The sequence below is a fragment of the Calonectris borealis genome, chromosome 18 (genome assembly GCF_964195595.1).
Source record: "Calonectris borealis chromosome 18, bCalBor7.hap1.2, whole genome shotgun sequence".
In the NCBI taxonomy this organism is placed as follows: Eukaryota; Metazoa; Chordata; class Aves; order Procellariiformes; family Procellariidae; genus Calonectris; species Calonectris borealis.
Window position 1 is genome coordinate 3,761,912 of NC_134329.1, and position 12,686 is coordinate 3,774,597.

Consider the following 12,686-nt stretch of genomic DNA (forward strand, 5'->3'; position numbering starts at 1 on the left):
ATCTGGTGACCTTCACAGATGGTTTGCTGCTACGTCTCAGTTTCAGCTCTCAGGTTTACAAACTCTTCACTGTGCGTCATGCCAGACTAAGACAGGCGCAGCGGGGGCTGCCTCGCACTACGCACACGCACAGTGCCCAGCACGGGGAGGGCTCAGGGTTGGCTTAGTCTAATGATTCGGAGTTGCTGCTTGCATGTTGTAATCCTGTTGTAATTCTCAACACCAGCACCTGCAAACAGGCACTTCAGCCCCTCTGGCTGTTACAGCTGTGACAGGTTTAAGCTAGGAGGATGGAGGAGGAAACAGGGCCAGGTCTCGTCTCTGCATTCTTAGCCATAAGGATGTTGCACATGTTTACATTTAAAACTTGCACCTTGACAGCCAAGATCAAAAATTGGATCTACTGGTGTGCTGAAATAATTTCCCACGTGTGCAAAGGCAGGCAGCACACCGCACAGGCAGTACGCCGGCCCGCGCAGTGAGCTGCGGCACTTGTGCCTTCATCTTAGGACAGGACAGCCAGCCTCTCTCGTGCCCGTTCCACACCTGATTTCAGTTCTCACAGCGTGAACAGAGGCACTCTCCACTTCTCTCAAACACTTTCCCACTTGCACAAAAAGAACCTCTGTGGTTACTTAAAATATCAAGAAAAAAAAACATTTTGAAAGTGTTATTCACTTCAGGTGTCCAATCCAGTGAATTTGAGCTAGTTAGTAGGGATGTTATTTTCAGGAAATAAACACTTAGATCCTTCTGAAAAACCAGTTCTCTTTTAAGAGCTTAAATGCAGGAGCTCAGAGGAGTGTTTCCTGGTTAAAATACCATGCTAGGTAACTGAATTCTGTTCTCATCCCTGGCAGAGAGCTTATATGCTGCGATAAGGGAGCCCAAATCTGATTTTTCAGAGTCATTCATTTTTAGGGTGTCCAAGTTGAGATGTCTGGGTGCGATTTGCAAAGCAGCTGAGCAGGTGCATCTGAAGTCAAGGGCAGCAGAGCTCCAAACAGGTTAGTATGTTGGAAAATTTAATGGTAGCAGACTAAGTACACGATTATTAGAAATTTGTGACCACTCACTCACTCTCAGCCTTTACTAAAATACCTTCTCATCTGATAGTCTTTATCCAAAAATAACATTACTGAAGAATTCAGATACTATAGTGATGACCACAGAAAAAATTTACAAGTAGTAATTCTTTCTCCAAAGTGGTATTTGGCTACAGGCAGCCTGTAAGGCAAGGGTTAATAACTAATGAGGAAAAGCAAGATGTTGAATAGCTTCTCATTAACAAACTATCGCCCATTCTGTGCACTAATTTGAGCAGACCCCAACAGAAAAGCAACATCTGATTATTTGAAGAAAACCAGAATGCAGACACATGAGAGGACTGTATTTTTGGTATTTCTTACATTTGTAGCATTTCATTCTGCATCTTAATATAATTCTTCTAAGGTTATTACTGGTTTATTACACATATTTCAACTGTGAGAGTTTTCTTTAGCCAATGAGTAGAACTCCTCACGTAATGCTTTCAGCCATCCCACAGCTCTCCCACAGGTGGCCCTGGCACTCAACATGGCACAAACTGCCCTCTGCTGTGAAAGAAGCCCAACGGGATCCCCAAAATCTAATGCCCAGGAGCTCAGATGAAGCATCTGACCCAGAGCGGGTGGCCCACACAATGTTTCTGTCTGCAAGTCAATTATGCCGCCCCTCCTCAGTTAATAAAAGCAGCCACATCTGTCTGGAAAACTATTTCCCAAAACACGTTTCCTACATTTTTCTCAGTTCTGTTTAGCAACTGGAAACACAAAGATCTAACGTCTGTAAAACAGCAAACTGTTTGAAGCTAAAACAATTAAAGAAATGCTTGGGAAAGGAAGTGAAGAGTGCCATACTTCTCGAATGTTCTGCTGCTCCATCTCGTGCCGCTTGATCATTGTTTTTCTCTTGAAGAAACGGCAGTTTTTGTCATAGTAGAGTCTCTGCTGGCTGAGAAGATGGGCCTCCTCTTCAGCCTGTGTGTGCTGCAGGTTCTCTTTATGTTTGGATATTCTTTCTTGCTTCTCTTTCTTCGGCGTGCTGTGGTCCTCATTCATTTCCTGCAGGCGTACAGGGTCAAAAACAAGACTTCCCTCAGGATCACAGTGACACAGGACTTGGAGGACCTTCTGTCACTGGCTACTCCTCTGCCATTCAGTTCACAAAAAGACACCAAAATCCTGACTACACCACCAGGTACCAGCAGAACCAGAGTCGTCACCTGGCCATGCCCAGCCCTCCTGCCTCTAGAGTTGTACTATGACCCACCAAGAGGAGGAGGACAAAGTGGCCATTAAGCACAAACATCTCGGGGGCTAAGCAGTGCAGCAATGAAAAGACAGTAACACAGCACTGCAGGGGAGGCTCTGGCTGTCCAGGAGAGAGAATGGAGGGAGCCGAGGGGTTTGACCCCAGCTCTGCACCTGTTTTACAAAGGAGTGCGGCTTGGGCTTAAGTTTTATTTCAACAGGACTCATGCTCGATTCTCTATCAAATCAGATACCTAACAGGGCTCCTTGCTATTCATCTTCTCACCTCCACATTCTTAACAGCAAATGATTTTGCGATGTGGTGGGGACGCTGTACTTCAGCAGTGCAATTTAGGATAGATAAGCTACATACTAAGTTACTTCTTTTTCTAACTCATATAAGCGATCATAGGACTTTCAGTCAAGTGACGTCTAAACGGGTGCTCTGATTACTTATGGCTTTAGCAAAAAAACAGATGAGGAAAAAGGGGAAGAAGAATTCTCTATGAAGTCCCATTTTCCCTCATCACCTTTGGTTTCAAAGATTCTGCTCTACAGCAAATTGTGAAGGCACCTCTAGCACCCTTAGAGATTATTCTAGAAATGCTGCCAGATGCTCCCAGTTCCTGAAAGTTTACTTGCTGAGAATCTAAATTTGCTTCCAAGCATGACAGTATCCCTTAAACCCCTAGGCTGGCCCAGGTTTATCAAAATGAAAGTCTAGTTCATGTTCTTTCCACACCCCTTTAGCCCTGAAAATGACGGTTTCTTGCCTCTTTAATCTTTTCCTTGCAAAGCTTGTATTGTTTCTTCTGACTTTCTAAAAAGGTCGCCAGGTCTTTCTTTTGCTGAGCCGAAATCTGTTGCTGGAATTTCTTTTCATCTGCTGCAGCTGCCTTTGCCTGCAAGGCACAGAGAGAGAAAAAAAAAAAAAAAAAAAGAAAAAACCCCAAAGGGTGAAGGCGCAGGTACTGAATCCAGCACAAATCAGTCTTCTGTTGTGCGTTTTTTGGTCTGTCATTCTCCCATCACTGTGCTAGACAAAGCCATGAGTATTCAGCCACATGAGAGCTGCTTGCACAAAACCCCATAATGCCCACATACATTTAAGAGCTTCTTCATGCTTCTTACCTCTCCACCAAAACCACCCCAGAGGGTAAAACTCCACTAGTTTACCATATGGATTAACATGTTGATTTTTAAACAGACTGAGTAACAGCAGCAAGCTTTGTCACTGCCTCAGCCATGAGGCAGAAGCCCCCTCCAAGGTCTCCTCAGAGTTTGTCCGTCTCTTGTCGCCTGCTGTCCGTAGCCACAGTATTGGTCGATGCCAGTGGAGTGCCCATCATCCAGAAGGTTGACTTAGCTGTGAAGCTATTTCACAAAACTGGCCAGGGCAGCTCCAGACAGTAACCATACAGTGCACTTAAGAACCTGGGGTTTAAGCAGTACTTCCACAGCCTTCTCCTAGAGATCTGGTGCCTCTCCCTCCAATCTTCTTGTACAGCTCGGCAGCCTGTAACTCTACTCACCTCTTTCTCCATCACAGCCACTTGCTTCTTGGCCAGCTTCTCCAGCTCAATGGACGAGTTGTTGGCATGCGTCTCCACCTCCTTCTGCAGCTTGAGGCGGTGCTCGTCCATCTCGGCCTTCAACTTGTTTTCCAGGGCGATCAGCTGCTTCTGGTGCTGGCGCCGCATCCGCTTATATCCTGACATCTGTTCCCGCAACTCGTTCTCCTGCTCATGCTCATGGATCTGTCTTGTAACCTGATGTCAGGAAAAGGGGAAGAAGTGCTATATGGCCTTCTTCACAGACAGGCTGTCTCCGTATTAGCTGCTTACCTGTAAACCAGACCCTGCTTCGCTGTACTCCTAGAAATCAACTTTCAGGGAAACCTATTCCAGGTTTCAGAGGACGCTATTGTTTAATATCACAAACCAGGCCATAAGGTTTCTCTCTCTTGATTTCCACTCCCCCGCCATCTTTAATGGAATTTTATGTGTGTTTTCAGTAACACAGCAGAAAAATGTCATGTTATGAATAAAGGAAACAGCAGGTTACTTCTGGAAACAAAGGCGGTTGCTGGACAACCTTCTTCAGAGACAGGACTCAAATCGTGAGAGTGATATGGACTTACAAGATGGCATCCATTTTAGGAAACCCCCCAACCTACCCATCCTTTCCCTCTGCCCCAAGTCACCACGGTTCCAATTCTGGCCCTCAATACCCATCTTCTGCAATGAGTAGCCTCCTTCAAAATTTCTTCTTAAAATTCAAAAGGATGGCAGACTGAGCTCATTCCCTACTGGAACGGAAAGTTTTCTAACAAGGGAACACTGTTCTGGAACTGTGCGCTCTTAACAAGATTGATCAGATGGTCTAAGCAGATTTTAAACCCTGCTCAGCTGAAGCAAACTCACAAGTTCCACATTCATTTCCATGCTTAAGTGCATCCATGTGAAAGGAGGAAAAAAATCCAGTAAGGTGTGCCAAAAATTTTCAGAAGAAAATGCAAATGGTAATGCTTCCATTTCAAAAGAAGAAAGTGTCCAAGACTGATATTTTTATTTTTTATACAGTCCCAGGAACGTCACATATAAAGATCTGCTGATATTTTATGATAGACCTGGGAGCCAAAAGCTGGGGCCCTTAGTACATGTGTAGAGCTGCAGTCCCTAATTCTGCACAAGGCGACCGCTCCCTTTCACACTTAACAAGTATGATGCAAAGAGCTCAACCCTTTGAAGGTGATCATTGAAGCTTTATGAACCAACAGTCCCTCCTGCAGCCTGCTAGAGCCCAGCCTTCCTGATGAATTTCTCCATAGCAGTCAAGAGAAAGAATTGGCACCTACTACGTACTGCTGTCACTTTCAGAGATCTTCAGAGTTCAGACATAGGATGGGATGCCCCTACAGATCTGAGAAGGCTCAAGTTCAACAGCAGAAGGGCAGCTGCTTTACCAAGCAGCAAACCAAGCCCACTTGCCAGCAGCCCCGTGCTTCAGGACTAGCAGCTGATAGGAAGCAGTGATCAAGTAAGAGCTCCAAAATCAACAAGCAAGTTTAACAAACAGCTGACGGGTCACCCAAGGCAGGCAGCATGCTGCCACCTGTCTCAGCTCAAATGACCACCAACACTTGGGAGGGGTGTGAAGAGGAGGTTAGGAAGAGCTTTGCACAGCCTTCACCTGGAAATAGATTAACCACAATTTACAGTAAATAGTTACCAACCAAGAAAATTATAGCCAGAGTTCCAGAATAGAAACAAGACATGAAAGGATGAAGCTACTGAAGTGGACAGCCTTTGTTTTCCCCCCAGCCCTTCCAAAGACAACCCCAGAGAGAAAACGGAATATAATTGCTAAGGAAACAAAGAACTAGTCTGACTATGGTGCTGTGTCAGGCTCCATTACCAGGAAGTGATGATAGGGGTTCACCACATTAGTGAAGTCAAACGTCAACTACGAGGTAAGTGATGATGCATAAATCACATCCTCCTTGTACAAGGAATTTTGGGATGTTATTTTGAAGTTGACTAGATTAAATATATACTTACACCTCAGCAACTGATGTAACATAGCAGTTTTCAAATGCTTGAGAGTAGGTAATGAAACAGACCCAAGCCAGATACCAGGAGATTGTGGAAATGACTACATATTGCTGTAGTCCAAAAAGCTCCTGTTTGGTTTTTTTTTTTGTTTGTTTTTTTTTTTTGTTTTTTTTTTAAGTGTAACAATGACAGCTATACTTTGCAGAAGTTGGTAAGCATTTGTAGGAACTCGCACATTTCAGTCAAGTTCAGCAAGAATAAGATCTCTGACAGAACTTCCAGGTAATGAAAGTTTCTCTGAGAAGTCGTCCAAGTTAATTGTAAGAGACATGTCAGGTAAGACATGCAAAACCCCAGCATTTCACATATGCCATTTGCTACACTAAATGACACACGACTTGCAGAGAACAGACTTGGTCAGGGACTTGCAGAGGCACGGAGATACGGTAACTACCACGCAGCAGTACAACATCTTCCTGGAAGTGCTATTTTTAAGGCCCGGCCTTTTTGTGAACAGTAGGACGTTCTGCACGGCACACTCCGTTCCAAGAAGTTGGCGGAACAAAGCAAACAGCAAGAGCCTAAGAAAAAAATGGATCTAAGAATTCACTAGCAACTTTGCCAGTCTCCCCTTTGGTCTAATCTCTAATGAGATTTAGAATGTGCACTTGTTTTATTTACAGCAAAAATCATTAAAATTTTATCCTAATTTTTTTTTTTGCTGCTCCTGTGCACCCCATTTTCAGTTTTGCTCAGGCTTGTCTCTCAGGACAAGAATTCCATCTTCGAAAGATTTCACATTAGGTCTGGGATATTTATCCCCAACAATTGCATGCAATTACTAATTATAACACTGGCTGATAAAGCCTTCCAGTCACAGTAGAAGATGAGACATTAAAAAGTCAGAGGAAAACAGTAGAAGCATTTCATTCCTGAAGACAAGAGAGAAGGAGAATGGTAGACCTGGTGGACATTTTGCAGAGTTAATGTCTGCATGCTCTTTGCTAAAGACCTAATTTATCACCACAGTCCCTAATCGAGACCAACACTCTTCAGAACTCCGGCTTCGAAGACAAGGTCTCCAAATGGTGATCTCAGAGCATGGATGAAATTGGAAGAAATGAACATTACTGACTGAATATGACCAGTTCAGAACCAGAGAAGTACTTCGGACTAAGCATGTCAACACATGAATGAATGAAGGGTGATGGTTTTAAAGATGAAGCCCGTAATGAAAGAACAGCTTGAGCGACCGTTTTAAAAAGAAAATTTGGGGAAGGTTCCAGTAATCACCTTTCTGGTGTTCTTAGACAAAGGCACTTGGAACTTTACAAAGTATTTCACAAACAGAATCCCATGGATTATGACGGGAAAAAAGATGACAACTGAATTGCTCATTGCAAAATTTGTTCTCCGCATAATCAGAAAATGTCAGGATGCTTTAAAGCAGAAAACTGCAGTTTCCTAAAGCTCTATTTGAAGCATGTAATAATCAATCAGGTCATCAGCAGAACCAAAAAACCTGTATAAAACAGAACAGCTTTTATTAAGGTATGACATTTTCGCAGTTTCTTATCTCTGTATCTTCGGCACACACAGAATTAAGAAGAGCTGCCTTTTCCAACCTACTCCCACAGGCAGTTCACTTGCCATAAAATCCAAACTTTCTCTCTTTCACCCCTCCAAGATTTTTGCTTTACGTAAGGAAGTTGGGCTCACAGCTTCTCCTCCAAACCAGCAGCTCTTCAGAGTTCCTTTTTCTACATTGTTTAACGAAGATACCGAACACTCCCCTAAAGGACAATTATTCTCATCTCTCGATAACCAAATGAAATACTGAGCTCCTCTTTGCTGGACAAGGCAGAGTATTAAGCAAGATACTGCCAGCAGCCTCCCGCAGCAAGAGAACAACTTTGAGATGAGAAAGAACAAGTGCAGTATTTTTAGAGCAAAGATCTATAAAGGCAGCAGCCAGATGAGTCCATTAGGAGAAACTCAACCATCTGGCGTAAAATGGCATTGCCTCAGCAGAAGAGGGTGCAGGAGAACAGCCCTCACGTAAACGTACCTGGTTCTGGAGTCAGGCTCCCCTGGTGTCATTTTAATGGCCACATCCGGAGAAGCCTGCTCACACGTACCTAGACATTTGCCTCTGCAGACCCAGGATGAGATCATGTAATTCTTTTGCTGGCATTTGGATTTCAAAGAGAATGCCAAGGCCTTCGACAGAGTCCACACTACCTGATCTTTCCAGGAAGTTTTAAATATTAGATCATTTCATTTGAAAACTGTAAAAGCAGCTATTGAGGAAATGCATGAGGTGGGGGGGAGTTAAGGGGTCAAGCATGAAAGACATCCAGAAATGCAGATCGATACATCTCTACACGTATTTAAAAAACACCTTTCACTTGAAAATGTTGATAGGTGTAGTCTTATCAACATGCAGAACCTCTACCTTTCTTTTTAAACACAGCTTTCTGAGCTGCAAGGCTTAGATTTCTAGTTGTAACTTTTAATATATGGATCACTGATAGTCTGCAAAATAATATGGAGATGTAGTAGGTACCTGATCTCCATTTCAGGTACTAACTTTCACTGCAACAGCAGAAATATGCAGCACATTTTCCACCACTGTTCCAAGTGAGTGACGGTAACTGTTGCCACAAGAGTGTAATGCAAAAAAAAAAAAAAAAAGTGTGTGTGGGAGGTTGGTCTACACGATGACCAAAGAGAAAGGCTGTCCCGGAAAGAGGGACTATTTCAGTTGTTGCTTGAATTATGACCAAAGGTAAGCTTTTTCAGCTTTCTTAACCACATTTGCTCATTTTTTCTTTTTTTTTTTTTTAACCTGAGTAATATCAAAGCATCGCTGAAAGACTAGAAAGTTATATTCACGATCTGTTTCTTTGTGGATAGCCCGTTTCATTATTTTATCTGGCAGTCTGTCCAGTTTTCTTCTTATTCATGTGATGCTTTTACAGAGCAACAGGGCACGGGAATCACACTTAAAATCACTGGGACATCTGCAGTCTAATGTAGTTCTCCTGGCTGTAACCCCTACGCTCGCTGAAACCACTTGAGCTTGTTTTTACAGAGATCCAACTTCCAAGTCGAGAACACCCTTTTAGAAATGCCAGTCTTTCCTCCATCTGCAATATCCTGATCCAAAGGTGAATAACAAGGACTTGAGGGCCCAAGACCCCGGACTCCACCAGCAGAAAGCTGTGAAGCCACATGAAGAGCCCCCAGCCCCCAGACTCGGTGCTTTTCCTCTATAATGCTGTCCTCCTCTCATGTTGGGGGATGGTGTTCAGCAAATCCCACAAGCAGAAGTTTTTACACCCAAATATCATCCTATATTGAATTTGGGGTCAGAACTCCCTTTCTCCGATTCTCGGCAATACAGGCCACCTGATGCTCTCAACTGCATAACCCTTCTGTGCCCAGGAAGCGGTACCCAGCTGCTGAGAAACCAACTGATGGTCAGTAGCAGCGATGCAGGGAATCATCAAAGCAGGTTGGTTTGCTTAGTTTTTAACTGTGGGATCTTGAGCACCCATTCATGTAGGATTAATTTTTTCAAGATGCCATTGAAAGAGTAAATTAACACAGAGAGATGAATAAAGTCTGAATTTCTGGTTTCACACTATAAATTTCAGACATGTTTAGGTCATTCTCCCCACATCAGTTACATGGCTGACCTTGCCCTCCCCACAGATATTTAAGCAGGAAACAAGGGGGCAGGCAGGAGAGAAGTTTTCCCTTGGCCAGAAGAGCAGCAGCACTCAGCACCACTACCCACTGACATCATCCAGCCCCGGTGATCGAACGCACAGCGATTAAAAAGTGTGCCGACAGCCACGCCGGCACTTCAAACCCAAGCACGTACGCTGGCGTTCTTCATGTTCTGTGCAATAGGTTTCAACTTAGCATTTTTTCTTCTAGATTTCCATTTTGGAACATGAAGAGGTGGAAATGAAAGATTATTAAAGGGAAAGCCCATCACAAGATTAACTGAAATGAAATAAAATAAAATATTTCTGTTGTAAACAGGGAAACTTCTCCCCCCCACATAACCTCAGAGCCTAAGGACACAGTAACACCTCCTGTAGTACCAAGGTGGTGCTTTGGGAACTCCCCTCTGTACTGGGAAGGGGATATGTGTGCATATGATGGGGACAACAAAGCTTTTGCATGACACATACTACCATGTGCTTTTCCAAAGGCCTGCTGGCTAACATAGCGAGCTAACGGGTGGGACTTCCCTCCCCCCCAAAAGATACTGTGCTGTGCGCGTACAGCTCACCTAAGCGTGCACCCTAAGCCCTCCCAGCATGAGCCCAGACACACTCCATATCAGAGCACGTCCCACAGAAAACCAAAAAAAGAAAAGTCCTCCAAAAAGCCTACCCCCTTCCCCACCCAGTATTAATTTTATCTTTATCATCATTTGGTCACCGAAGCAGAGAGATTTAGCAAATCCACGTGACCAAGGAATTAAGGTAGACACAGCCCCAGCCCCACAGGAAGCTGCCACGGGATTCAGGAGTGACCTTGGGACATCAGCTGTCTTCCCCAGAGCTTAGAGGGCTGGGAAGACCTCACAGTCCACACCTGCATACCAACATCTTTCATCAGCTCCCAAGGGGGCCTTGCCATGCAATAGCTTCAAGCCACCCAAGTAGCCCAGGGATGACATATTCGAGGAAGACAGGAGTTATGGACTCTGCTGCTGAAGGCAGGACAGAAGGTGCAGCAGCTTTCCACAGGGAGTAAGAGAATATGAATATATTCAACACACATATCTATTTCTCAATCAAACTGTATATATTTTTGGAGTATGATACTTAAGTCATTCATCATTTCTTCTCTCCAGCCAACCTAACTGGATGCTACTTTTATTTGCTCAGCGCAGGCAACAGTGTTGGCACTGTAGTGGGTGCATGCACACACACATGCACATACAAAAGAGAAAAATTCACAAGGCAGAGGGTCTCCAGGAGACCAGAGATCCTGCCTGTGTCAGGTGTGCTGCATGAAGTCCTCTAATGCACACATTTCTAGGTCACTCTTCAAATTGGGGGGGAGGAATGAAGGAAGGGGGAGCAGGGGACACCAGCCTGGGAAGCACTCGGGCTACGGCTACTCAGAAGTACACCTGCAAAAGATGGAACTCGGATGCTCCCCACAAATCTCAGCCCATGGAGTGTCTGCCCAGAAGTCTGTATGCCACAGCATCGTTTTAGATTTTAGCAGCAGCAACCACCACACAGAAAAATTTTGGCTACTGGCACTGCTGCTGCTTTTTCCCTCCACTCGCAACCTTTAGCTGTGGTCACACACACTGTCCGTCTTGTGCATGCAGAAATCCAAAGCGATTCAGGGGATCGGGAAATGGTGGTATCAAAGGAAAAAAACCACCGTTCAGGCAGGGTAAAACAAGAAGGGGAGGGCTCGCTGGTGTAATTTCGGGGTTGGTCTAGGATGATGTCATAGCACTGAGCAAGTGCCATGGCCAAACAGTGGGTACTTCCTAACGCTCCCCGTCCATCCGAACACTAATACCATCAGGCTGAAATATTTAAGATTACATTTATTTTAGCTTTAAAAGGCCATTTTTCACTCCTTTCCCTCAAAAAGGTTGCTACCGACTGCAGCCCGTGCAGATGCAGGGTGGGGGAGGCGGCACGACAACTAACTCTTCCAGCACACACCCCTTTCCCTACTACAAAGGCATCCACAGCAATCACATTTGCAATAGTACAAATCTTGATGGATTCATCCCATCCCCCTCCTCTTTGTAAGCCCACAGCCTGCTGTAAGCCCTCTCTGTTATCGCAACCCAGCAATCCTTCCTAGGGATCAAGCTGAAAAATGCAGTCACGGTACAGTTGCTTGAAATAAATGAATGAATGAAAAAACAGCCAGCAGCTCAGCTGGGAAGCAGCAATCTTATTGTTTCAAAACCCATCTGCATCTGCATCTCCACAGCATTTAAGCATATTGCACACGAGCACATATACACACTTTATGCACATGCAAATAAACATATTAACAAAATAGATAGGTGGAGGGGGGGGGGGAGGAAATCTGAGATTATATTAACTTCATCCAGGAAAGTGGCTTATTTCGCATATACTGGAAATATACACAGAAATTAAATACATTCTACATTTTACATCTCACACACACAGAGCTAAAATATCTTTCAGTGCAATATCCAGTTGCTATGCCAACAAAAAAAAAATTAGGAGGGAAAAAAAATTCCTGACCCCTTTGCAGAGGGAGAGGGGGCGAGAGGGGGTGGGGTGGGGTGGGGTGGGGTGGCTGCTTACCAAAGATGCTGATTTGATTGTGGCAAAGCGCTCTCGGTTCCGGTAGTGGAGGGCCTGATTCTGCACTGACTGGGTAGGCCGCACCTCAGGCCTGTGATCCCTGTGGCCCACCTCATCCCTTATAAATACATGATCCTGCAGAAATGGATAAAAACAAGGAGAAAGTCCGGCTGTGCTCTTCCTGCGGCGGCTGCCTCTCTCTCACCCCTCTGTCTGCACAAGCGCCGCTGTTTGAGAGGCATAGTTCAGCTCTCTGCTAGCCCCGGCAGCTCCCACGGTACAAAATGAATAAGCAACACATTGCAGGCTTGGGTTCGGCGCGTCAGCTGATCGCTAGCGGGATGCCTTCTGAATCCCTGGCTGGGTTTTTTTTTTTTTTAAACCTCCAGTTTTACATATGTGCAAAAAAAAGACTCAAAAGCATAAAGCGATGCAGAGCAATCGGACTCCTCAGAAAGGTCGGGTTCAAGCACTGCAACTGAGCAATCCCATTAAAAACGTGATTT

General features: G+C 44.6%; 1 protein-coding gene across 3 annotated transcripts in view; it reads right to left on the reverse strand.

Annotated features, from left to right (window-relative positions):
• TAOK3 (TAO kinase 3) overlaps positions 1-12,686 on the reverse strand; it is a 93,958-nt gene that overhangs the window by 4,278 nt on the left and 76,994 nt on the right. For all 3 annotated transcript variants that reach the window (XM_075167262.1, XM_075167263.1, XM_075167264.1), the window contains 4 exons: positions 12,181-12,315; positions 3,824-4,060; positions 3,065-3,193; positions 1,899-2,102 (listed from right to left, as the gene is read on the reverse strand). In XM_075167262.1, the coding sequence (XP_075023363.1) occupies positions 1,899-2,102; positions 3,065-3,193; positions 3,824-4,060; positions 12,181-12,315 (705 nt within the window). The remainder of the gene's footprint in view (positions 1-1,898; positions 2,103-3,064; positions 3,194-3,823; positions 4,061-12,180; positions 12,316-12,686) is intronic.